Consider the following 26,559-nt stretch of genomic DNA (forward strand, 5'->3'; position numbering starts at 1 on the left):
TCTGGTAAGTCACGTGGCATTGCTTCTGCCATACTTCGTTGGTTGAGGCAGCCACAAAAGTTCTGCCCAGGTCCAAGGGCATCTGTGCCCCACCTTTGAGGAGGCCTGTCGAGATCATGTTTTAAAACGGCACGTGGGATGGGAGATATTGTCGCGTTGTCTTTGGAAAATTCGTTGGCACGGGTTGTAATCTATTGGATGCCCAAATTGTCCCATATTTGGGTTGTGGGAACTTCTTTAACCTGGCTTCTTTTGAGTCCTTTTGACATGTCTCTTCATTCTTTGAGCAACTTCCTTATTTTCTGGTACAGGACAATCTCAGCTCATCTTGTCTTTTCCATGATCCAGCCCTAGAATCAGCCATTTCTCTAAGGAGTCCTGGTTCTTTTTTTAATGGAAAGTTCTATTTAGAAAGTAAGATTTGGGCCTTAGGAGTGCTTACTGCTACTGGAGTGTGCAGCTGCTTCTAGGCCATCTTAGTGACAAAGCTATGGAATATATACACACACATTTACGGTTGTACTTATTTTTTATTTAAGTATATATTAAAAACAATAAGGTCACACCTGTACCTCCTATTCTGGTCAGGAACCACAGGGTTTAGTTTAATTTTATGCCTTTTCAGATATTTTAAAAATAGCTTTATGGAGGGGTGCCTGGGTGGCTCAGTTGGTTAAGCTCAACTTGTGAGTTCAAGCCCCGTGTTTTGGTCTCTGCTGTTAGCACAGAGCCTGCTTCAGATCCTCTTGTTCCCCCCCCCCCCCCCACGCCCCGCCCCTCTCATTCTCTCTCTCAAAAATAAAAAAATAAACATGAAAAAAACAGCTTTATGGAAATGTAATTTACATACCGTACAATTCACCTGTTTAAAGCGAATAATTCACCGTCCTCCAGTATATTCACAGAGTTGTGCATACATCGTCACATTTGATTTTTAGAACATTGGTGTTGCTCCTTAGCCATCACCGTAGAGTTCCTCTTCAGCCCTAGACAACTAATATGCTACTTTCTGTCTCTATAAATTTGTTCTGGATGCTTGATAAGAATGGAATCTTAGAATATGTGGTCCTGCATGTCTGGCTTCTTTTACTTAGCACAGTGTTCCTCAGGGCTAATCCACATCATAGCACGTGTCAGTATTTTATTTCTTTTTATGACCAAATATTTCAGTGTATGGATATACCACATTTTATTGATCCATTCATCAGTTGATGGACATGTGGGTTGTTTCCACTTTTTGGCTATTATGAATAATGCTGCTGTGAACATTGTGAACAGGTTTTTGTTTGGATGCATGTTTTTAATTTCTCTTGAGTGGAATCAGTGGTTCATGTGATACTTATATATTCAATCTTTTGAGGAACTGCCAGACTATTTTCCAAACTGGTTGCACCATTTTACACGATTCCCTCCAGGTATGAGAGGTCCAGTAGCTCCACATCCTGTCCAGCGCTGTTGTCTTTGTTTTCTTTTTTCTTTTGTTTAAAATTATAGCCGTTTTAGTAGGTGTAAAGTTACATATTTCATCGTGGTTTTGAGTTTCATTTCCACAGCTGATGTTGTTTAGCATCTTTTCCTGTGCTTAATGGCTATTTGCATATTATCTTTGGAGAAATATTCAGATCTTTTGTCCATTTTTAAGTTGGGTTCTTTGTCTTTTAGTTATTGAATTATGAGGTATTTTCTTAATATGTTCTGGATAGAAGTTCCTTCTCAGAAATACGATTTGCAAATGTTTCCTCCCATTTTTGTGGGATTCTCTTTTTACTTTTTTGATGGTTTTCTTTGAGGTGTAAAAGTATTTTATTTTGATGAAGTCCAACTCTTTCTTTAGTTGTTAGTGGTTTTTGGTGTCATATCTAAGGATCCGATGCCAAATCCAAGGTCACGAAGATTTATGCCTGTTTTCTTTTGAGATTTAAGGTTTAAGCTCTTAACACAGAGGTGTATGATACATTTTGAGTTGATTTTTGTGTATGGTGGTAAGAAAGAGTCGAACTTCATTTTTTGGCATATGGATATGTAGTTGTCCTAGCATAATTTGTTGAAAATTACTCTGTTCTTAGTGTTTTACGAACTCTGTTAAAGATATAGATACAGGTACTCAGTTTTGTTTTCTTTCTTTTTAAGGAAAGATTCAAAAATGTTTCAAATTCCTGTGGAAAATCTTGACAACATCAGGAAGGTACGAAGAAAGGTGAAAGGCATTCTTGTGGATATTGGGCTTGACAGCTGCAAGGAGTTGCTGAAGGTAAGAGTGCATGAGGCAGATGGAGAGAGGACAGTGATGCTAGAGGCGCGAGGTTGGCTTATGGAGGCAAGATTTGAACGGGGAGTTTTTGAAGAATGGATAAGGTTCTTCAAGATGGAAATTGCTAATAATTCAAATGACTGCGTGAGAGCATCATTAGTTCTTCTTTATGTCTTCTGACTTAAAGTGAGCTACTTTAAGCTGTTCAAGTTTTTAAAGTTACTTTCAGGTGGGCCTTTTTATCATCATTAGTTATCAAATATATTGGTTTTTGATCCTTGAAGGGAGTGTATTGAATTATTTGTTATTTTAGCAAAAGAAGACCCTAACTTGATTTCCCGCTATTGTTGGAGTAATCACCAGATGGGAATTTGTACATGATGTGATAGGGGTTTTCTGATTTGTGAATTTGATATGTGCAGTCTTAACAAAAGTTTAAAAATTAAAGTCACAGTCACATACTCTGATAAGTTGTGTTCTCGTATAATTTTTTCCTTTCTTATAACTTGAGAATATATGGCTGGCATATGTAGTAAAGACATAAATATCGTTAAGGTCTGGTGTGTGTCCTTGAAGCCATTGGTAATTGTATGCATGTTTTATTCATAACTAACAAAATAAGACCGTGTCCTCTTTGTTTTTTTGGTTTTTAAACTCGTGAGCAGTTTGAGTCACAGTATTGGCCTGAGAAGGGTTAAATCTCAGACTTTCAGCCAGATTGATTTTATTTATTAAAAGTTGGTGTAAAACTAATTACCAGGATCCTCGTTATGGCCAGAACTGGTTGTTGCTCTCAAGTAGACAAATACTAATTTCTGAAGGATTCCAGGTAATTCTCTGTTCAGATGTTACTGTCGCAGAGAGATCTTTGTTCTCAAATGCTGCCTTCCCCTCTACTCTCTGTTGTGTTACCTGCTCTGTTTTGCTTCAAACCTCCCATAGTACCTGATGTTATTTATTATCTGTCTCCCCCACTTAAATGGAAGAAGACAAGAACCTCCTTGTTTCGTAATCCACTGTAATAACTGTGATCAGAATTGTGATCTGGTGTGCGCACACAGACACACACACGCACATATATCTATATATATATTTTTAACAAATATTTTGTGAACGAATGAATGAAAGTAAAAACCCATGTAGAGCAATACTTTTAATAACAGACTATGACGGAAAGTCCATCTGCAAATATAAGGATGGGGGAGATACTGAAGTCGAAGCTCTTGGGGAGATGCTACTGCTCAGCGGCAGTCTTAAAGTAAGAGGATTCTCAAGAGTTCTTTGCATCTGTGTTTATAAGTCATGTTTTATGCATGAGGAAGAAAGCAAGGTGATTATTTGGAGACAAGATTGAGAAGGCTGATAGTAGACATAGGCCATTAGTAATAGAGAAGTCTTTTAAAGTTCCTAGACCCAATTCCAGGGTGCCTGGGTGGCTCATTGGTTGAATGTCCAACTGTTCATTTCATCTCAGGTCATGATCCCAGGGTCGTGGGATTGAGCCCTGCATCAGGCTCTGCACTGAGCATGGAGCCTGTTTAAAATTCTCCCTCTGCCTCTCCCCCATTCTCTCCCTCTCTCTTTCTCTAAAATTAAAAAAAACAATAATAAAGTTCGCATACCCAATTACAATGTGTGTGTGTAAGGGGGGTTCCCCCACCCTCATATAACAGAAGTGTTCTGGTTTCCCACGTGTGGAAGCTCCCTGAAGAGAGAAATAAAATTTTTATAGTCACGATTGATTAAGTCTTTGGTCTGTCGAACTTCCAGCCCCTCTCACCTCCCCAGAAGCTGGGGTGGTCATCCTGGAAACCAGCTGCACTTTTTGGCGGGGGGTGGGGGTGGGGTGGGGCATGGGGGATGGTTCTACCAGTCACCGTCATTAATAACAAAATACCATTGCACCTTTACAGCTTGCAAGCGTTTTCAGGAACTGTGAACGAAGACCAAATTTATCTGAGAAATACATATTAGGTCATCTGAATAACCTTATTAATCATTTCTTATAACTTTCTTGTAAATCACTTTATCGCACTAAGTATGTGTATTTAATATTTGTGGAGAATATATAAGCTAAGAACACAAGTGTGTACATATAGACACAGGATATTTCAAATGATAACATGTGGGAACCTCCTACAGTGGTGCCTGGCATGTGGTTGATGCTCAAAAAATGGCCCTGAAGGGTAGTAGCATCTTTCAGTAAATAGACTAAGAATGTTTTTGGATCATTGAGGGGATATAAAGAGATGCTTTTTATTTTAATCTTGGCTCTTAGCTAGTTATGTGACTTTGGGCAAATCAGTTAATCTTTGGACCTCAGTGTCCTTATTACAGTGAAGGAATATAGAGAATTAAGATACCAGGATCCTCACCCTTGTTAGAGAGATGGCAGTTTAGTAGGAGTCAAAAGACATAGTTAACAGTAATAGTGAGAAATAGGCAGAAAGATCACTTCTAGGTGGGGAGGCTAGTGTGGCCTTTATGGAGATGAGATTTGAAATGTTTTCTTTATTTTTAAAGAATGGGTAGGATTACTCAGTGGGAAGAATTAGAAAGGGTATTCCAGGAACATGGAATTTAGAACCACAACCCAGTTGATTAACCCCCATCCAACCAGCAGAGTGAATTCAAGAACACATTACACTTAAACCAAATTAACCAGTCATTCACAGTTTGCTTTAACATTTGCGTGTGTGTGTGTGTGTGTGTGTGTGTGTAGTACTTCAAGTGTGTGTTTTCTAAGAATAAGGATAGTCTGACGTTACCACAGGATGGTTATCAACTGAAGCAAACTGGTATTTTTATATCCTCTGATCCTTTATAGCATGTCCTCCTTGTCCATGATGGACCTAGTCTAGGGTCAGGCCTTTGGCTGTCATGTCTCTTTTGTGACCTTGAATGTGAATTCAGTTTATAAATGGAATTCTGTTCCAAAATTGGTTTTGTTTTATTCTTAGATAAAACACCAGTAACAATGAAAATTTTCATCCTGGTGTCCTTTGTTTTTGACATTGTGTAGAACAGTACACTAACTTTTGCTTCCTTCGTCAGCCTAAGAATGTGTTTAGTCATCTGAATTTGTTCAAGACTTGTTTACTTTCTTGATTATGTGGATACAGATATGTACATACTTTATAAGGTGAAATTGAGAGATCTGAATGGTTTACAAGTATTCATTTAGATTAACTGTTGGGTTAAATGTTGCTAATTCTTTTGAGGGAGAAGTTTTTTTGTTTTGTTTTTTTTTTTAATTTGTAGCTGGTCCTATGTTTTATAAAATTGTTTAAAATTCAGGGAATGTAAAGTTCAGTTTAGAAAAATTAGAAAACATATGCAGAAACATAGGTAAGAAAAGAAGACTCATTTGTAAGCCATTACCCCAAAATATCCGTTGTTAACATTGTGTATTTTTCTAAATTTAAGTGAGAGTGATCAACCTATATATGATAGTATACTAGCTTTGTTTTTGTCTTTCACTGAATTTTATATTAATAATTCTTTTCCATGTCAGATGCATTTATTCTTAATCCCCCATAGTATTTAGAATCTGGGTTTCAAGCAATAGAAACCAATACTGACCAGTTTGAGCCAAAGGGAATTTAGCGGAAGACTGTGAGGCTTGCAGAGTCTGCATTGGAAACTGGAGGAGCTAAGGAGCGGACACCTGTCATGATTCTTCCTTCTTCCTTACCCAGCATTTCAAGTTCAGTGAGATGTCATGCTACCTTCTCTGATTTCCAGAGTGTCTGGGACTGTACTTTCCCAAGAGTTAGGACTTCAGATTTTAGGCAACACAGTCTTGTTGAAAGCCTGTATGAGAAAAATGAACTTTAGTGAAGATAGACTTTTCCAAGAACCTCATCTTTTCTAAAAGTAGATCTAAATCCTGCTACTCATTGGAGTCTCTTGATTTTTTTTGAAAGTTAACATTTGATTGGTTAAAGTAGGGGCTGGCGATGTAACTTACAGGGCACTGTACAAAATAAAAAAGTGGGTTTGCGCTGGCCCATAGGCCTGTTGTCCCAACCCGCAGCACGTGAGTAACTCCCAAGGGGTTGCAGCCTCTGTGCTGGGGTGCTTGTGGTACCTGGATCCAGGCAGGGGTCAAGGTCCCCACCTGAGCCCTCCCCTGCATGAGTCTGTGCCAGGCTCCCACTGGAGGTGATGATGGAATGTGGACTTCCTAACAGCTTGGTCACTGCCCCAGGTGGTGTGGATGAGAGTGGGAATGACTGCAGGGTGAGGAGTGGAGAGCACGCACAGACTCTTCCCCAGGAAAACTGGAGGTAGGACCATGTGCCCCATTGTCCTATCAGACTTGGTTTTACAAAACAAATTCAAAGATAAAATAATTATCAATTTCAAGATGGTGACAACAGAGCATTAAACCCCAGCACTGGCCTTTCTGAGCACAGGGCCCCATACAGCTGCACTAGTCCTGTGCCCTTGGAGTTGGCTCTCACTGGTATTTTCTAAGACCTCAGATTTTTTTTTTTATATTTAATAATTTAGTTTACTTAACCTAATATATTCAAAATATTTCAGCATATAATCCATGTAAAGTAAGTAATGAAATATTTCACCCTCTTTTTTCTCCTAAATCTTCCAAGGATATTTAAAGTTGTTTTTTATTATGGCAAAACATATATAACGTAGAATTTGCCATTTTTCCCATTTTTACGTACACACTTCATTAGTATTAATAACATTTACACTGTTTTTGCAACTATCCACAGTATCTGCAGTTGACTCCTGAACTTTGTGGGGGTTGGGGGCACTGAGTTCCCTTCCTCTGCGTGGTCAAATCTGGGCATAACTTTTGACTCCCCCCAGACTTAACTACTAATAGTCCACTGTTGACCAGAATCAAAAGTCAACACCAACAGTTGTATGTTGAATGTATTATGTACTGTGTTCTTGTAATAAAGTAAGCTAGAGAAAAGAAAATGTTAAAAAAATCATAAGAGAAAATACATTTACAGTACTATGTACATATTCATTGAAAAAAGTGTGTGTATAAGTGGACCTGTATGGTTCAAACCTGTGTTGTTTCACGGTCCACTGTGTTTCCAAAATTTTCATCACCTCAAACAGAAACTTTAATTATGAAACAGTAACTCTCCGTCCTCCCCAGCCCGGCCCCTGGTGACCTCTCATCTACCCTATCTCCATGGGTTTGCCTGTTATAGATGTGTCATGTAAGTGGAATTGTAATACTGGTCCCTTTGTGCCTCGTTTATCTCACTTAGGTAAATGTTTTTAAGCATAGTCCATGTTGTAGCATGTATCAAAATGTTGTTCCTTTTTATGGCTAAATCATATCCATTGTGTGAATACACCTTTTTTGTTTAGCAGTTCATCTCTTGGTAGACTTTGGGTTGGTCCCATGTGTTAGCTGTTGTGAATGATGTTGCAGTGAACTTTGGCTTACAAGTATCTATTTGAGCCCCTGTCTTCAGTTTTTTGGGTATATACCTAGGAGTAGAATTATTAGATCATGTGATAATTTTATGTTAAGCTTTTTGAGGAATTGCCAAACTGTTCCCACAGAGGCTGTACCCTTTTACATTCCTACCAGCTGCGTATGAGATTTCCAGTTTATCCACGTCCTTGTCCTCTTTCTCTCTTTTTCTGTTCCTTTCTCTCTCTCCCTCCCTTACCATCCTAGTGGCTAACAAGGGTGAGCATCTTTCATGTGCTTTTTGGCCATTTGTATATCTTCTTTTTAAAAAAAAAAATTATTTTTGGGAGAGCACAAGTAGGGGAGGGGCAGAGAGGTGGGGACAGAGGATCCGAAGTGGTCGCATCTCTCTGATGTGGGGCTTGAACTCACGAACCGCGAGATCATGACCTGAACTGAAATCGGACACTAGTCATTTGTAGATCTTCTTTAGAGATTTCTGTTTAAATCCTTTGCCCAGTTTTCAATTGGATTATTTGTCTTTCTCTTGTTGAATTGCAGTTCTTTATCCTGGTTGTTAAACTCTTACTAGATATGATCTGCAGGTACTTTCTCCCATTGTGTAGGTTTCTTTTTACTTTCTTGATAGTATCTTCCAATGCACAAAAGTTTTAAATTTTGATAAAGTTCAGTTTCTTTCTTTTTTTTTTTCTTTTTTTATTGTTGCTGGTGCTTTTTATGTAGTATCAGAGAATCCATTGCCAAATCCAGTCATGAAGATTCTTTTATATGTTTTCTTCTAAGAGGCTTATTGTTGTATTTCTTTCTGTTTAGATCATTGGTTCATTGTGAATTAATTTTTGTATGTGGTGTGAAGTAGGAGTCCAACTTCGTTCTTATGCCTGTGGAAATTCATTATCCTGGCACCATTTATCGAAGAGACTGTTTTTCCCTCATTGAATGGACTTGGCATCTTTGTCAAAAATCATTTGGCCATGGATGTTAGGGTTTTATTTCTGGGCTTTCAGTTCTGTTCCATTGGTCTATATGTCTGTCCTCATGCTGGTGCTACATGAGATCATGAATCATGCTCCACAGACTGAACCAGCTAGGTGCCCATATACTGTTCATTACTGTAGCTTTATGGTAAGTTTTGAAATCAGGAGGTATGAGCCTTCCAATTCCTGCCTGCCTGCCTGCCTTCCTTCCTTCCTTCCTTCCTTCCTTCCTTCCTTCCTTCCTGTATTGTTTTGGCTATTTGGGTTCCCTTGCAGTTCCATATGAATTTGAAGATTGGGTTTCCATTTATGCAAAAGAGACTTGGAATTTCGATAAGGATTGTGTTGTAGATCACTTTGGGTAGTATTGACATCTTGACAGTATGCCTACCCATGAACATTGAATGTCTTTCTGTTTGTTTAGGTACTTATTCTTGGTTCTTCACTGCATCAGGTTTGTGCTGTTGTGTTCAGAGTAGCCATTTCTGTGGGTCAAGTCTTGGATTGAATTGACATTTAAACCAGTGTTACAGATTGTCATGTTGTGAGCCTACCCTTATACCAATCTTTAAGAGACCTATATATGTATAAGTAGATGTTTAAGAGCTTATTAACCTGTTGTTTCTATATCTTATCTATAAAAATATATTGGAATATTGTTAGTATCTATTTATTTCCTAATAATTGTTTTTTCTTTCTTACTAGCCCCCCCCCCCCCCCCCACCTGGCATTGGAGAACACTTCCTTTAAACTCTCCTCCCATAAATACAAATCAAAGCCACACTGAGATACCGCCTCACTCGGGTCAGAGTGGCTAAATTAGCAACTCAAGAAACAACAGATGCTGGTGAGGATGTGGAGAAACGGGAACCCTCTTGCACTGTTGGTGGGAATGCAAACTGGTGTAGCCACTCTGGAAAACAGTGTGGAGTTCCTCAAAAAATTAAAAATAGAACTACCCTCTGACCCAGCAATAGCACTACTAGGAATTTACCCAAGGAATACAGGAGTGCTGATGCATAGGGGCACATGTACCCCAATGTTTAGAGCAGTGCTTTCAACAGTAGCCAAATTATGGAAAGAGCCTAAATGTCCATCAACTGATGAATGGATAAAGAAGATGTGGTTTATATACACAAGGAATACTGCTCGGCAATGAGAAAGAATGAAATCCTGCCATTTGCGGCAATGTGGATGGAACTGGAGGGTGTTACGCTAAGTGAAATAGTCAGAGAAAGACAGATACCATGTTTTCATTCATATGTGGATCTTGAGAAACTTAACAGAAGACCATGGGGGAGGGGAAGGGAAGGGGCAAAAAAAGAGTTACAGAGGGAGGGAGGCAAACCATAAGAGACTCTTAAATGCAGAGAACAAACTGAGGGTTGGTGCAGGGTGGGGGAGAGGGGAAAGTGGGTGATGGGCATTGAGGAGGGCACTTGTTGGGATGAGCACTGGGTATTGGATGGAAGCCAACTTGACAATAAATTATATTTAAAAAAATAATAAACTCTCCTCCCTTATCTCCTGTGACAAAACATTGCTGTTTCTTTCTTTTCCAGTGTTTTCTTATGAAAAATTTAAACCTACAGAGATGCTGAAAGGACTGTACAGTGAAAGCTCATCTACCTAAATTCCTCAAAATTAATATATACGTATGTGTGTGTGTGTGCGCATATATAAAAATCATCATCTGTAAAACAATTATATTGTATGTATATAGGAATAACTCCATATATTAAACAATTATGTGTTTGTCTTTAGCCCATCATTCTTATTTTTTGATGCATTCCAAAGAATGTTGCAGCAACAGTACATTTTACCCTTAACACTCAGCTTACATGTCACTAGAGTTTAGTGTTTGTTACAGCATTTGGGGGGTGGGGAATTCATATGCTGTGAAATGCACTAAAGTGTCTTCAGATGATGATTTGTGACATGCATATCTTCATGAAATACGAGTCTCCATCAAGATGTAGGACAATTCCTTCACTCCAGAAAGTTTCCTCTGGCCCTGTTTCAGTCAGTCCCTGCCCCACTCCACTGACTACCACTGTTCTGAAATTTTGTACTATAGATTAGATTTGCCTATTCTACAGTTTTATGTAAATGAAATTATATGTGCTCCTGTGAGAGATTGTTTTGTGTGGTTGCAGTATTCCATTACCTACATGGATTAGTTTATTGATCCTTTCTTCTGACATTCGACACCTAGGCTCTCGTTAGTTTTTAGTTATTGTGAATAAGGTTCTTATGAATGTTCTTATAAAGGTATTTTTGTGGACATCTATTTATGGGGTTATTTGTTTAGTTTTATAGGAAACGGCCAGACCTTTATGTAGTTGTGTGATTCCACACTCCTGTTAATAATAGTGTGTGAGGGGGGCACCTGGGTGGCTCAGTTGGTTAAGTGTCTGACTTCGGCTCAGGTCATGATCTCACAGTTCGTGGGTTTGAGCCCTGCATCGGGCTCTGGTCTGACAGCTCAGAGCCTGGAGCCTGCTTCAGGTTCTGTGTCTCCCTCTCTCTCTGCCCCTCCCCCACTTGTGCTCTGTCTCCCTCTGTCTCAAAAACAAATAAACATTAAAAAAAATAGCGTGTGAGGGTTTCAGTTGTATCCTTAACATTTGGTGGTATTGAATTAAAAAAAAAAATTGAAATGAAGCTTAAAATAGCAGTAAGAATGTTCATTATGTTACCATGCAGTGTGATTGTTAGCCCCATTTTTTAAGTTTATTTATTTATTTTGGGGGGGGGGAGGAATCCTAAGCAGGCTCGGCACTGTCTGCAGGGAGTCCGATGTGGGGCTAGAACTCACGAACTGCGAGATCGTGACCTGAGCCACCCAGGAGCCTCACTTGGTTCTTTTTATATGTTGGATGGATTTGCAGAATTTTTCTTAAGGATTTTTCCATCTATGTTCATGAGTGACATGGTCTGTTGTTTTAATTTTGTAATATCTTTTGTCTGGTTTTGGTGTCAGGGTAATGCTGGCCTTGTGGAATGAACTGGGAATTGTTTCTTCCTCTTTAAGAACTTAGTGTAGAATTGATAATATTTTTTCTGTAAATGTTTAGAATTCCCAACGAAGCCATCGGGAGTTGGAGTTTTATTTGTGGGAAGGTTTTTAACTTTGAATTCAATTTCTTGACTAGATATCAAGTTATCATCTCTTTATCTTTCTCTCTCTCTCTCTCTTTTTTTTTTTTTTTTTTTTTGAACCAGCTTTGGTGGTCTTTTTTTAAAGAATTTATCCATTTCAACTTAAGTTGTCCTATTTATCGACATAAAGTTGTTCATATTATTTCTTATCTGTAGGAGCTGTAGTGATCTTGTTTTTTAGGCCTTTGTTTTCTTTGTACTTAACACCATAAATGTCCCTTGAGAGCATTGCAGAAGTATCCTTCACATTTGATTTACTGTGTTTCTACTTTCATTCAGTTTTGAAATGCTGTCTGATTTTGTTCATGATTTCTTCTTTGATCCATGAATTAAAAGGGTGTTTAATTTCTAGAATTTGGGGATTTTCTAGATTATTTTTTGTTACAGATTTCTGTTAAATTTTGCTTTGGTTAGAGAATATACTTTATAATTATTCTAATTCTTTTAAATTTATTGAGACTTAGGGCTCTGCCCAAGCTCTGTCTTGGTAAGTGTTTCATGTGGATTTGCTGTTACTGGCTGGAGAGCTCTATTAGCGTTCGGTCAGGTGGTCAGGTGGTTGGTTGTGTTCAGTCCTGTGTATCCTTATCCTTCCTGATTTTTGTGGATTTGTTATATTCTCTCATTGAGAGAAGAGGGGGTGTTGACGTCTCCGACTGTATATTTGGATTTGATTATTTCTCTTTTCAATTTAATCAGTTTTTGTCTCATGTACTTTTCTCTGAGTACATACACGTTTAGGATTGCTTTGTTCTGCTGATGAATTGTCCTGTTGTTACAAAGTGACCTTCTATCCATGTTAATATTTTCTCCCCCTGAAATCTGCTTTGTTTGATGGTAATGTGATTCCTCCAGCTTTCTTCTGATTAGTGATAGCATGACACCTCTCTTTCCATCTTTTTACCTTTAACCTGTCTTTGTATTTAAAGTGAAATTTTGGGGGCGCCTGGGTGGCTCAGTCAGTTAAGTGTACGACTCTTGATTTCGGCTCAGGTCATAATGTCCTGGTTTGTGAGTTTGAGTTTGAGCCCCAAGTTGGCTTGTTGCTGACAGTGCGAAGTCGGCTGGAGATTCTCTGTCTCCGTCCCTCTCTGCCCCTCCCCCACTTGTTCTCTCTCAAAAATAAACATTTAAAAAAACGTTTAAAATGAAATTTGTGTAGATAGCATTTAATTGGATCTTGTTTTTATTTACCCAGTCTGATACTCTGTGCCTCTTAATTTAAGTATTTAGACCATGGGTAGGCAAACTATGCTTCGTGGGCCAAATCTGGCTTGCTGTCTATTTTGTAAATAAACTGTCTTGGAACGTAGCCATGCTTGTTAGTGTTCATGGCTGCCTTTGTGTATGATGGTGGCACTGAGTAATTGTGTGAGAGCCTGCATGGCTGCCAGAACCCTAAATATTTGTTATCTGGCTTTTACTTTAGAAAAAGTTTCCAGCTCTTGTTCTTTAATGTGGTTATTGATATGGGTGGGTTTAAATTGCCCATGTCACTGTTTCTTTTTACTGTCTTTTCTGTGCTTCCTTTTTTATTCTTCTTCTGCTTTGTTTTGGATTGAACGGTTTTTATGATTCCATTTTATCTCCCATTATTGGCTTATTAGCTGTATGTTTTTGTTTACCTTTTTTTAAAGTTTATTTATTTGTTTTTGAGAGAGAGTGAGAGCATGCGAGCATGAGCACAAGCAGGGGAGGGGCAGAGAGGGAGGGAGACAGAGAATCCCAAGCAGGCTCCGCACCGTTAGCATGGAGCCTGATGCAAGGCTTGAACTCACGAACTGTGAGATCATGACCTGAGCTGAAATCAAGAGTCCGATGCCTAACCAACTGAGCCCCCCAGGCGCCCCTGTTTACCTTCTAATATAATACTGCTCCACATATAAGAACCTTACAGAGGGTGTCTGGCTGGCACAGTTGGTAGAAAATGCGACTCGATCTCAGGGTTGTGAGTTCTAGTCCCACATGGGGTATAGAGATTACTTAATAAATAAAGATTAAAAGAAAAAAACATCAATACTATGCTCTCATTTCCCATTCTAGCCTTTGTGTTATTGTTGTCATACGTTTTACTTGTACATATGTTACCACCTCAGAATACATTATTTCCAATTTAAATCTTTGTACGAATTTGCACTTTTCTCTAGTTCTGAATTGACTTGGTAAGCAGTGTATTAGCATATTACAGCTATTTGAAGACAGCTATTATATTATTATCTGGCTTAACTAATTCTTTTTTGTATTACAAATAATCTTTAATCATTGTAAAAACAGCAGTGTAAATTGGGAAAGTTAGAAAATGGAGGTAATCCTTTCTTTAGAAAATAAAATTTTAAATGCCACATTTCTGCCATTCAGAGATTACCGCTACTGACATCTTATTGTTTAGCCTTCTCTTTCTTTGTGCAAACACTTGTGTGAGTAGAGTCTTTACCACAGTGAGCTCTTATTCTCTTACTGGTCATGCTTTTTCAGTTACCTGCATCTTTCGGTGTTGTTAATGCTTGTCTTTCTCATCTGATACCTAGTCCACATTCTGACTTCTCCAGTTTTCCTCCAGATACGTTTTGCACTTGGTTTATCTGACGCAGGATTCAGTGTGAACACTGTTGCATCTGGTTGTCCAGTTCTCACTATCCCCATCCCTCCCTCCGTCTCCTCACCCCCTTCTGTTGTGTTGGCCGCACCCTTGTCCACACTGTCCTCCCCATACTGACTCTGGTGTCCTTGGTCAGGCACACACTTGGAGCTCCTACTTGATACTCTCCCAGGAGCCTCCCAAGTGCTCACCCCTGACAGAAGACCGTATTTGCTTATGGAGCTTCTCTTTTTTGAAAAATTATGGGAGCAGGGGGACGCCTGGGTGGCTCAGTCGGTTAAGTGTCCAACTTTGGCTCAGGTCATAATCTCAGGGTTCATGAGTTCGAGATCCTCCTTCCCCATCTCCCTCTGCCCCACCCATGCTTGCGCTGTCTCAAAATAAACTTAAAAAATAAAAATCATTAGTGGGAAATCTCATCTGTTTATTTCTTATAAAACTATAGTTTTTAACTACAATTTAAAACTTTAATTTTTAGGGGTGTTTGGGTGGCTCAGTCGATTAAGTGTCCAACTTGGGCTGAAGTCATAATCTTGCAGTTTGTGAGTTCGAGCCCCACCTCAGTCTCTGTGCTGACAGCTCGGAGCTCTGTGCTGACAGCTTCAGATTCTGTGTCTCCTCTCTCTCTGCCTCTTTTCTGCTCATTCTCTGTCTCTCTCAAAAATAAATGTTAAAAAAATTTTTCACCCTGTGACCCAGCAATTGCACTACTAGGTATTTATCCAAGGGACACAGGTATGCTGTTTCGAAGGGGCACGTGCATGCCAATGTTTACAGCAGCACTATCACCAATAGCCAAAGTATGGAAAGAGCCCAAATGTCCATCCCTGGATGAATGGATAAAAGAGATGAGGTATATATACACAATGGAGTATTACTCGGCAATCAAAAAGAATGGGATCTTGCCATTTGAAACTACGTGGATGGAATTAGAGGGTATTATGCTAAGTGAAATTAGTCAGAAAAAAACAAATATATGACTTCACTCATATGAGGACTTTAAGACACAGAACAGATGAACACAAGGGAAGGGAAACTAAAAACGGAAGGGGACAAAACATAAGAGACTCTTAAATATGGAGAACGAACAGGGTACTGGAGGGGTTGTGGGAGGGGCGATGGGCTAAATGGGGGAGGGGCATTAAGGAATCTACTGAAATCATTGCTGCACTATGTGCTAACTAACTTGGATGTAAATTAAAAAAATAAAATATTTTTTTTCAAAAGATCTTTAAGACTTTAATATTTAATTGGATTATTTCAGCCTTTTCCTCTGTTCTTGTGCTTTATGGCTGCTGTTTGCTCATGGGCTACATTTTCATTTCACTTTCCGCAGATTTCTTAGGTGCTAAATAATCCCTTCAGGTTATTTATCTTCTGAAATTGCTTAATGGTCTCTCTTTTTCTCCCTTTTTAAAAGGACCTTAAAGGCTTTGATCCAGGAGAGAAGTACTTTTTTAACACATCATGGGGAGATATTTCTCTCTGGGAACCTTCTGGAAAGAAAGTGGTATGTATTTTTGTATTTGATTTTTATGTTTCCTCAGAAGCTGGGGGTAAGTTTCAGTTTACTTTTGAGGAACATCACATGTGTTTGGATTGCTGATGAGTGAGGGGGAGAGGCGTAAATGTAAACACTCAGGGAAGGAGCAGGAGAAAGTGAAATGCTTTATAATATAGAATCATTGATGCTTTGAGAGGTTTCTGTACATAAAGTTGAAAAAGTGATGTAGTGAAACTGTTATTTGTCCTTGATCATAAGATGCTACTCATATAAGAAGGGCCTTGGTTTCTAACCATTCTGAGTAAAAAGAAATGCCATGACATTATGTGTGATGAAAGTACATCCTGGTTTCAGAAATTTAAAGTTGAAAGCTTACAATTTAAAAATACAGATCTTTTAGTTGAGGAGTACAATTTATAATAATTTGAGACCAAACCCAAGCAGATTCAAGCTAAATTCTCCTCATTAAAGTGTTTTCTGGAAACCCTTTCCTACTATCCAGCCATCCATAACATTAGCATCTTCCTCACTGTCATGCTCAGCCTGTCCCAGCACAGAGCCCAGTGTGGGGCTCCAACCCACAGACCGCGAGATCATGACCTGAGCTGAAGTCGGACACTTAACTGACTGAGCCACCCAGGCTCCCCAGGACTTTTGACTTTAAATAAACTTTTCCTATCACTAGTCAGTCATTGTTCTGTCACGATTTTCTGTATCAACATTTCTGTTGTCAACTGTTCTCAGTTCCACTTTTCTGCCTGTCTTGTGTCACACCTGTTGGTCTCCTGCCCTCCTTGACCCAACACTTCCCTCTCTACCATCAGACACAAGATGCCTTGAAACCCCTCTGACTTGGTAATTCTCCTGCTTGGAACAGCATATGGCTGTTCAGATATGCCTTGCTTTGAAGACCTTGACTTCATGAATCTTCCATCTCACTGATTTCTGTCTTCCAAATTCTCAGAAGATCCTATAACGCAACATGCACTGTAATATATAATTATATGCTTTTCATCAAGAAACACTTTTTGAAACCTGCTACAAAGTAGGTAAAACTTTCTGAGTGCCTAATACAAAGAGGTACAAGTTAGGTTTTTTCCTCAAGGTGTGTATGTTTTTGTTGGGGTGAATAGAGCCTAGGCATAACGTGTTAAATCAGTATGAAATAGTGGTGTTTGGATTTGTTGACTAGACACCATGTTCAGAAAAGCCACCGAAGCCTGGTGTGGCAGAGGCTGTGCTGTCTGCTAGCTCAGGGCCTTATTCCTGTTTGTTCCTAAGGTGGCAGAAATGTGCAGTCATGCTGGATTGATTCTGTGGCTTGTGCTACAGTGAGGTCTTCAGGGGCTCAGAAAAAAGAGATTTGTTAAACATTCGGGTTTTGGGGAGAGAGACGTGCTAAGGTCCTGTCAGGTGACGGAGCTCAGTGCAAGACCTGAGGAAGCAGCCTGACGGGGAGACAGTGAACTGTCCAGGGCAGGGGTTTCTGCCAGCACCTAGATCCTCTGCATCTGTCCTTGGTCATTTTTCTTCCTCTGTTGCCAGTAGGGCCCAGGTCTCCACTCCCCATGTTCCCCAGTGATATTCACCCCAGAGCTTCCGCAGGGGGCTGTTATGGGAACGTAGACTTTCATTTCTCTTGGATAAGTGCCTAGGCTTGAGATTGCTGGATTGTATATGATAAAGAAGTACAAATTTATCTTTATGACAGATGCCACACTGTTTTCCAAAGTGGCTATACCATTTTGCTTTCCCTCTGTGATGGGGGGGAGGGGGTCTAGTTACTGTGCACACAAGCTAGCCTCAATTCTGTCTCATTTATGGTGCTTAATGGTTTTATCCACTTATTTTCCATTCTAATAGGGTTGTAGTGGTACCTTTTCTGGTTTTAATTTGCATTTACCTAGTGACTAATGATGTTGAGCATCTTTTCATGTGTATATTTGGCAGCTGGATGCCCTCCGGTAGTGTAAAAGTCTTTTACCCATTTTCTAAAATTTGGGTTATTTTTTTCTTATTGGGACTTGAACATGTCTACAACATGTATTCTGGATATAAGTCCTTTATTAGGTGTGAGGTTTGCAAATATTGTCTCCTAGCCAGTGGCTTGTCTTCTTTCATTTCCTTCCTTCCTCCCTCCCTCCTTCCCTCCCTTCCACTTTTGAGAGGCAGAGAGAGAGGGAGACACAGAATCTGAAGTAGGCTCCAGGCTCTGAACTGTCAGCACAGAGCCCAACGCAGGGCTTGAACTCACAAACCGAGAGATCATGACCTGAGCCAAAGTCGGACACTTAACTGACTGAGCCACCTAGGCACCCCAACAGTGTCTTTCACAGAGCAGAAGCTTTCTTACTTTGATGGAGTCCAGTTTATCAGTTTTTTTTTTTTATGGGTTATGTTTTTGTTTTCATATTTAAGAAATCTTTCCCTAATCCAAAGATCTGTTCAACATTAATGTATAGTAACGTGCAGTTGTTAGTAATTGCTTTTGGCTCTTTCATTGGTGTAATTTTCATTAACTGGTTTTTCACTACGCTATTTCATTAAGTATAAAACACACCGTTTAAAAAATGTATTATTGGGGCTCCTGGCTGCCTCAGTTGGTAGACCATGAGGCTCTTGATCTCGTGGTTGTAAGTTTGAGCACCACATTGGGTGTGGAGGTTACTTAAAAATAAAAAATTCTAGGGCCACCTGGGTGGCTGTCAGTGGAGGGTCCAACTCTTTATTTTGGCTCAGGTCATTATCGCGGGGTTGTGGGATTGAGCCTGTGTGAGGCTCCAAGCTGAGCGTGGCTCCTGCTTGAGATTCTCTCTTTATCTCCTTCTGCCCCTCCCCCTGCTTGTACGTATGCGTGTTCTCTCTCTAAAATAAAATACATATATGTATATACACACACACATATATATAAAAGATAAAATTTAAAAATGCTAAAAAAATTGTACTAGTCAAGTATAGTTGATGTATAATGTTAGTTTCAGATGTACACAGTGGTTCAACAACTGTGTACATTTCTCAGTGCTCCCCACGATAAGTGTAGTCAGTTACCATACAATGTTATTACAAAATTATTGACTATGTTCTGAGACACACCATTTTTTAATGAACCACTAATAAAAAAAAAACCTAAAGCAGTGCTTAAACTTTGTTGTACTGTTGAACTGTTAGTTGTAAGGTGTATCCAGATTTCTGAGATAATAAAATATGAATCTGTGAAATACGGGTTGTTGTTTTTTTAGTTTTTGGTCCGGGGTTGGCTGTTGCCTTAGGTTTATTCTGCGTGCTATCAGAATGGCAGAACCTGGGATATTGCTAATTGCTGAGAAGGCAGGTCCACATTGCTGAACATGTTTGGGTGACTTCTCTGACTTGTGACAAGAGGGAAACCTGTACAAATAGAGAGAGGGTGACAGAAGCTACAGAATGTGTGTGGGGGCATGAGAACACAAGCTTAGGAAGGGTGGGGTGATCCGCTGTGGCAGCAAGAATCCGTGTCTTAGAGAGATCTATGACACAGCCCATCTCCCCTACAGCCGATGCTGGGACCCAGCATGAAGGTCCAGGTCTTATCTTCCTCCTCAGTGACACTAGGGCCAGGTGTTCTGTGGTTCAGCACCTCAAGGGTCTGGAGACTGGCGAGACCAAAGACTTCATGGCTGTCAGACCTTCACAAACCCAGCAAATTTTTGGATGTTAGAACATTGCATCGCTCCGTTGTCTTGCTCTTATACAGATGCCTGTTCTTATGCCCCAAGCCTATTGGATTCCCCTATGTTTGCCCCGAAGAGAAGTTCTGCGTGGTTGGTCTGCGTTCTGGCCTGGAACTCGTTCAGGATTGTTGTAGCTCTTGAGGAACAGCCTCTTTCCTTACAACTTGTCACATAGCGTATTGGACACTTGCGTGTTGTAAGCACTGTCCATTTGGCTCCTACCTTCTCTAGGAGTGAGGGAAATAACAGTAATGACGGTTTAACAATTTGCATGTTAGGTTATTTGCAGGTAAATTCTAGAGGTTTTAGAATTTGAAGTACAAACAACATTGGAACTAGGGGAAATGGGATGTGAAAGGGAGAGACTAAGTTTCTGTAGCAGAGAACAGAGTTTCTTGTACTGGAGTGAGGAGATTCAGGTTTTAGTAGATGGCCTGGAAGGGGTCGGAGTGACGTGCTATGGGCCAGGTCCTGTGAGCACTGTCTGCAGCTAGGAATCGCTGCTACATTTTTAGACGTTTGAGGCGAAAAATGAATACTGTTTTGTGGTATGAAAATTCTTTGAAATTTGAACTAGTGTCCGTATAGTTTTGTTGGCACAAAGCCACGCTCGTTGACGTGCATATTATCTACAGGCGTTTTTGTGTTACGATGGCTGCATCAAGTAGTTGGCATAGAGGCAGTATTTACTCTCTGGCCCTCTAAGAAAAAGCTTTCCCTGGCTCAGAAAAACACCATTCCCTGAGGGATGATAGTGTTACATTATCTGGCACATTAGAAGAAAAAGAATCCTATACTTGTGAACTGTAGAAGGTGTAGGATCTGGTATTTTTATTGAAGTATGTTTGACTTTCTTTTTTTTTTTTTAACAGAGATATCGAACAAAGCCATACTGTTGTAGCCTCTGTAAATACTCTACAAAAGTGCTTACTTCATTCAAAAATCATTTACATCGCTACCATGAAGACGAAATTGATCAAGAGCTGGTGATCCCTTGCCCAAACTGTGTATTTTCCTCTCAACCCAAAGTTGTGGGAAGGCACTTCAGAATGTTTCATGCACCTGTCCGGAAAGTCCAGAACTACACAGTGAATATTTTAGGCGAACCTAAGTCTTCTAGGAGTGATGTGATAAGTTTTACATGTTTAAAATGTAACTTTTCAAACACTTTGTACTACAGTATGAAGAAGCATGTGCTGGTAGCCCATTTTCACTACTTAATTAACTCCTACTTTGGCCTGCGAACTGAGGAAACGGGTGAGCAACCGAAAACCGATGAAAGTCTTTCTACTGAGAAGATGCCACCGTCTGACAAGTACTATTGTAAAAAGTGCAACGCCAATGCCAGCAGCCAGGATGCTTTAATGTACCATATTTTGACTTCAGATATACACAGGGATTTGGAAAATAAACTCAGATCTGTGATCTCAGAACATATTAAGAAGCCCGGCCTTTTGAAGCAGATGCACATTGCTCCAAAGCCAGTGGCACCCTTGGCCGTGCCCCCAAACGGCGGAGCTCCGGGCATCACAGCCACATCTCCCTGCTTTCGTCTTGCCTTGCCTCAGAACAGCCAAAGCCAGACCGTCGTGCAGCCAGTGCAGGGCGCAGTCCAGCCAGTGACTGTGGCCTCGGGCACTTCTGGAAGCCTCACCCACTCTCCGCCTGCTGTTGCCCAGTCCCACGTGACCCTGGTCTCCAGTCCTCTGCCGGTGGGCCAGAGCAACCTCCCTCTGCCGCCCTCAGCCCCGCAGCCTGTCTTTCTTTCTCATGGAGTCCCGCTTAATCAGTCTGCAAATCCTCCTGTGTTGCCCTTGAGTCAGCCAGTCGGACCTATCAATAAGTCTGTTGCAACTGGTGTCCTCCCCTTAAACCAGACCATCCGCCCAGGGGCCGTATCCCTTAGCCAGCCGGTCGGGCCCATAAACAGACCAGTTGGGCCTGGAGTTCTTTCAGTAAACAGACCTGCTGGGCCTGGAGTTCTTCCTGTCAGTCCGTCCGTCACTCCCGGGGTTCTTCAGGCCGTCTCACCAGGGGTGATTTCTGTGAGTCGGACAGTCCCGTCAGGGGTCCTGCCTGCAGGCCAGATGACCCCTGCCGGGGTCATCCCTTCGGGACAGACGGCAACTTCTGGGGTGCTTCCTGCGGGCCAGATGGTCCAGTCAGGGGTTCTCCCCATTGGCCAGACGGCCCCATCGGGGGTTCTCCCCGCTGGGCTGACGGCCCCCTCGCGGGTTCTGTCTGCGGGCCAGACGGTCCCGCTGAGGGTTCTGCCTGCAGGCCAGGTCGTCCCACCGGGGCTCCTTTCTCCCAACCAGACGGTCTCGTCGGGTGTTCTCCCTGTGAACCAGGGTATTAATTCCGGTGTTCTGCAGCTCAGCCAGCCTGTCATGTCAGGAGTGCTGCCTGTGGGCCAGCCAGTGAGGCCTGGCGTCCTGCAACTGAATCAGCCTGTGAGCACCAACATCCTGCCTGCAGGTCAGCCAGTTAGACCTGGCGCTTCTCAGAACACCACTTTCCTCACGTCAGGCTCTATTCTCAGACAGCTGATACCTACAGGGAAACAGGTGAATGGGATTCCCACGTACACACTTGCCCCCGTATCTGTCACTTTGCCTGTGCCTCCAGGAGGTGTTGCAACTGTCCCCCCACCCCAGGTGCCCATCCAGCTCCTGCAGTCGGGCACAGCTGCGCAGATGGCCAGTTCCATGGCCAGCATGCCCTCTCCTCCAGTGGTGGTAAATGCCACTCAGAATATGTTTGTTCAGGCGTCTCCATCTGTGGCAGAGGCCAGTCAGGCGCTCAAACAGGCGAAGCAGTGGAAAACCTGTCCGGTCTGTAATGAGCTCTTCCCTTCCAATGTCTACCAGGTTCATATGGAAGTGGCTCATAAGCATAGTGAGTCCAAATCTGCTGAAAAACTGGAGCCTGAAAAGCTGGCAGCGTGTGCGCCGTTTTTAAAGTGGATGAGAGAGAAGACCGTTCGCTGTCTCTCTTGTAAGTGCTTAGTGTCCGAGGAGGAGCTTATCCATCACTTGCTCATGCACGGCCTGGGGTGCTTGTTCTGTCCGTGCACTTTTCATGACATTAAAGGTCTTTCGGAGCACAGTAGGACTGTGCACCGAGGGAAGAAGAAGTTACCTGTGGATTATAGTAACAAAGGTTTTCAATTGGATATCGATGCTAATGGCAACCTGCTGTTTCCCCATCTTGACTTCATTACCATATTGCCAAAGGAGGAGCTTGGGGAGCGGGAAGTCTACTTGGCGATACTGGCGGGGATACACTCCAAGTCACTGGTGCCTGTGTATATAAAGGTGAGGCCCCAGACGGAGGGCGCCTCTGGGAGCCCCAGCAAACAGGCTCTGACTTGCCCCTTTTGCTTTGGCACCTTTGTGACGACGGAGGCATACGAGCTGCATTTGAAGGAGAGGCACCACATCACACCAACGGTCCACACCATCCTGAAGTCTCCGGCCTTCAAGTGCATCCACTGCTGTGGGGTCTACACGGGCAACATGACCCTGGCAGCCATCGCCATCCACCTGCTGCGCTGCAGGAGTGCCCCAAAGGACAGCAGCTCAGACCTCCAGATCCAGCCTAGTTTTATTGAGAACAGCGAGCTGCTCTTGGTGAATGGGGAAGTGATCCACGACTCCAGTTTTTCTGTGAAGAGGAAGCTGCCCGATGGCCACTTTGGGACAGAAGACCAGAGGGACGTGGAGGAGCGGCCCCTCGTCATAAACACCGACGCAGCCCCGGCTCCCGAAAAGGTGACGAGTGCGGTGCCTTTTAAAAGACAAAGGAATGAAATCAGGACAGAGGGACCGCTCATTAGTGAGGATGCCCTTCAGATTTTAGCATTAAATCCTAAAAAATATGAAGACCGTTCTTACGAGGAAAAAAAGCAATTTCTTAGAGATTATTTCCACAAGAGACCATATCCTAGTAAAAAGGAAATAGAACTTCTTTCCTCACTCTTGTGGGTGTGGAAGATTGATGTGGCTTCATTTTTTGGAAAAAGAAGATACATTTGCATGAAAGCAATAAAAAATCACAAGCCTTCTGTGCTTTTAGGCTTTGATATGTCTGAACTTAAAAACGTTAAACACAGATTGAACTTTGAGTTTGAGCCACAAAACTTGTAAAAAAAAAAAAAAAGAAATAGGAAATCTGAAGTACTAGATATTTAGTAGTTTTTTCAATTGAGATTTAAAAAAATGTTATTTTCTTCACTGTATGTTGAACTAATCAATTTCAGTGGTCTTTATGCTGCTCTTTAGATTTATTTCAGGTGCTCAGAAAGAAAGACTTCTATATAAAAGAAGTGAATAGTTGTTTCGGATTTATTGTTTCCTGCAGTTTGATTTTGTAACAATTATTTTTAGTTCTTCCCTGTCATGTAAATTAAATCCTTGGCTCTTTCATGCACGTCTTGTTTCCTCGTAGTGTCAGTATCGTAGGATGAAAACTGAAACCTGTATGTTTGTGTTTTCATTTAAGGAAATTTCAGCTTGTTTCAGAATACTTGATTAACTGCATTGATCTCCCTCAGTTAGCTTCACGTGTAGCAGCAAACGGTAAGCGCCGAGGCTGACAGAAGTGAGTACACACCCCTGTGATGTGTGTGCTTCCCTCAGGACGCACTGCGTTAACTTGCGCTGGTTTCTTCTTCTCAAGGTACTTGCTTTCTAGATTGTGATTCTGATTTACATTTTTTCAAGTTTGTCCTAGCTGCTGTCTTTTATTACAACTCATAGAAAACCAAATGTTTTCCTTTGTTAAAAATATACTGAACCTGAAGCTTGCTATTTAGCTCGTTAAGAGTTATTTTCAAATAAAGCAGTTTTGTAGGTGCGGAAATCCTTTTTAGTGTGGACTTCTCCCCTTTTTGATATGGTGGTAAGTCATTTCCCCGTTCAAAAGTAAGACAATACATTTTTAGTGCCTTTAGAATAAATGCTGAACACACACTCAGACTCTCCTCCCAATCCAACTCTTCATAAACCAGTGAAAGGAAAGGACCATGTGACTCAGGAATAAAATTTTTACCCCTGAGTGTGAAAGCTAACTAGAGTGTAGACATAGGTTTTCAGAGAACGAAGTGAAATGAGTAGAGCAAGAGCTGTATCTGTGTTGCCGTATTACATCTTTGACAGTTTTCTAGAGGTAAACGTACTTGTTCTGGGGAGATGGGCTTTCCTCTAGCCCAGTTGTCTGGGTTAATGGGGTGGGGATTGCTGAAGAACTCCACTGTATTACTGTCCTTTGGACAGTTAAACCTCCAGGGTTTTTTTCCACACACAGAATAACTAAAAGCACCAGAGCCAGCAATGGAGACCAGCCAGTTTTGACCTTAAATCATATTCCTGGTGGTACCCAGCAGAGGCACCTGTCCGACGTACTCAGAGGATATAACGGTCTCTGGGAAATAAGACCATGTTACTCTGTGGATTTTAAAAAGTAGAATTCTTGCATGTAATTGCTATAATGTGCATTTTTGAGGCAATTGTGAAACTGGTCTGTGATTGTTGGTGTACTCTGTTGTAAATCCAAAAAGAGCTTGTTGAAGTTTATTTTTTTTTTAACCTGTTGTTTCAGAGTGTCTATTTTGAATTAAAATTTGTTATACCACTGCAAACAGAACTGTTTAATTCTTTTAACAGATGTGTCACTGTGACTTAGTAATCATCTAAATGTAGAAATACATACCACATTTATTTGCTGAAAAACACTGCTTGTCACTGTGAAAGTAGGTCAGGATAACCCCGAAGAGCTAGTTACCAGTGCCTCCACGGTAGATGTGGCTAAATCCTCTTGACGTGTCTGTGATGTTGGCCTCCACCGTCAAATCGGATGTCACGTAGCGTCGAACTCGCCTGTCCTGAGGCTGTGCTGGTGACCGTCCGTGTGGTGGAGGCCAGTCTGGAGGTGCTGACGGCAGCAGTTTACTGTGTGCAGCGGTGAGGGGAGCACCTGGCTCACCTTTGTTAAGTGATGTCAGTCGGGGTTCCTGTTAGCCTCTTGGGTGATAATTCTTTGTTGGGGGTGACCGCCCTGTTCGGTGCAGTGTTGGGCTGGCACCCGTGGCCTCGGCTGCTCCAGTCACGGCACTGCCACCCCCGCGCCCCCACCCCGTCATAACAACCAAAGATGTCATTGAATCTGCCCTGATGAGAACCACTGTGACAGGAATTCTGATTTCTAATTGTGTTGTAGCTGTCGGCCAGCCTTTGATGCTGAGTCTGTGTGAACGCTTTTCTTTGATCTGTCCTCCACCCACACCAGCATGCTGCTTCCAGAGTGGGTCACTGCCTTGCTAATGGAATGGAGGTTTCTAATACGGTTGAGAGATCTGGATAAGTCCTCTTGGATTTCAGCCTCATGTTAAGGGTCATGAATGTTTTCTTTTCTTTCTTCCTTTTTTTTTAAGTTACTTATTTTGAGGGAGAACAAATGAGCAGGGGAGGGGCAGAGAGAAAGGGAGAGAGAGAATCCCAAGCAAGCGCTACGCGATCAGCTCAGAGCCCAACTTGGGGCTCAGTCTTGCAGACTGTGATCATGACCCGAACCAAAATCAAGAGTGAGACACAACCGACTTAGCCACCCAGGGACCCTGTGAATGTCTTCTTTAAAAAGCTGCAGGTGAATGGTACAGGGCGGAGGCACGAGGTGGCAGCCAGCAGGAGGCCGGAGGGTGCTCCCACAGCGCTAACGGATGGCAGGTCTCCCAAGGCTGCAAGTGCAAATAGCACGGTGACTCCCAATAGCACGGTCACGGGAAAGATGTGCCTTTTGCCGCCTCTGTAACGTGGGCCAGAATCTGGATGGCAGACATCACCATGATGGAAGTGTGCAGGGTTGGGGCAGACAGGCCAGACAGAAGCAAAGGTGGCCATGTTCAAGGACAGTGCTGGATACAACAGCAGCA

At 41.7% G+C, this 26,559-nt stretch overlaps 1 protein-coding gene across 7 annotated transcripts in view; it reads left to right on the top strand.

Annotated features, from left to right (window-relative positions):
- Positions 1 to 25,274, top strand: part of ADNP2 (ADNP homeobox 2) — a 31,141-nt gene extending 5,867 nt beyond the window's left edge. For 5 of the 7 annotated variants that reach the window (XM_027069252.2, XM_027069251.2, XM_053206104.1 and 2 more), the window contains exons 2-4: positions 2,131 to 2,251; positions 15,835 to 15,924; positions 20,501 to 25,274. In XM_027069252.2, coding sequence (XP_026925053.1) covers positions 2,144 to 2,251; positions 15,835 to 15,924; positions 20,501 to 23,776 — 3,474 coding nt within the window. In that variant the 5' untranslated portion in view covers positions 2,131 to 2,143 and the 3' untranslated portion in view covers positions 23,777 to 25,274. Of the gene's footprint in view, positions 1 to 2,130; positions 2,252 to 15,834; positions 15,925 to 16,195; positions 19,825 to 20,500 lie in introns of those variants that run through there. The other 2 variants (XM_053206103.1, XM_027069254.2) reach the window with 2 other exon arrangements.
- Positions 25,275 to 26,559: the final 1,285 nt, after the last annotated feature.

This window comes from Acinonyx jubatus, chromosome D3, assembly GCF_027475565.1.
Source record: "Acinonyx jubatus isolate Ajub_Pintada_27869175 chromosome D3, VMU_Ajub_asm_v1.0, whole genome shotgun sequence".
In the NCBI taxonomy this organism is placed as follows: domain Eukaryota; kingdom Metazoa; phylum Chordata; class Mammalia; order Carnivora; family Felidae; genus Acinonyx; species Acinonyx jubatus.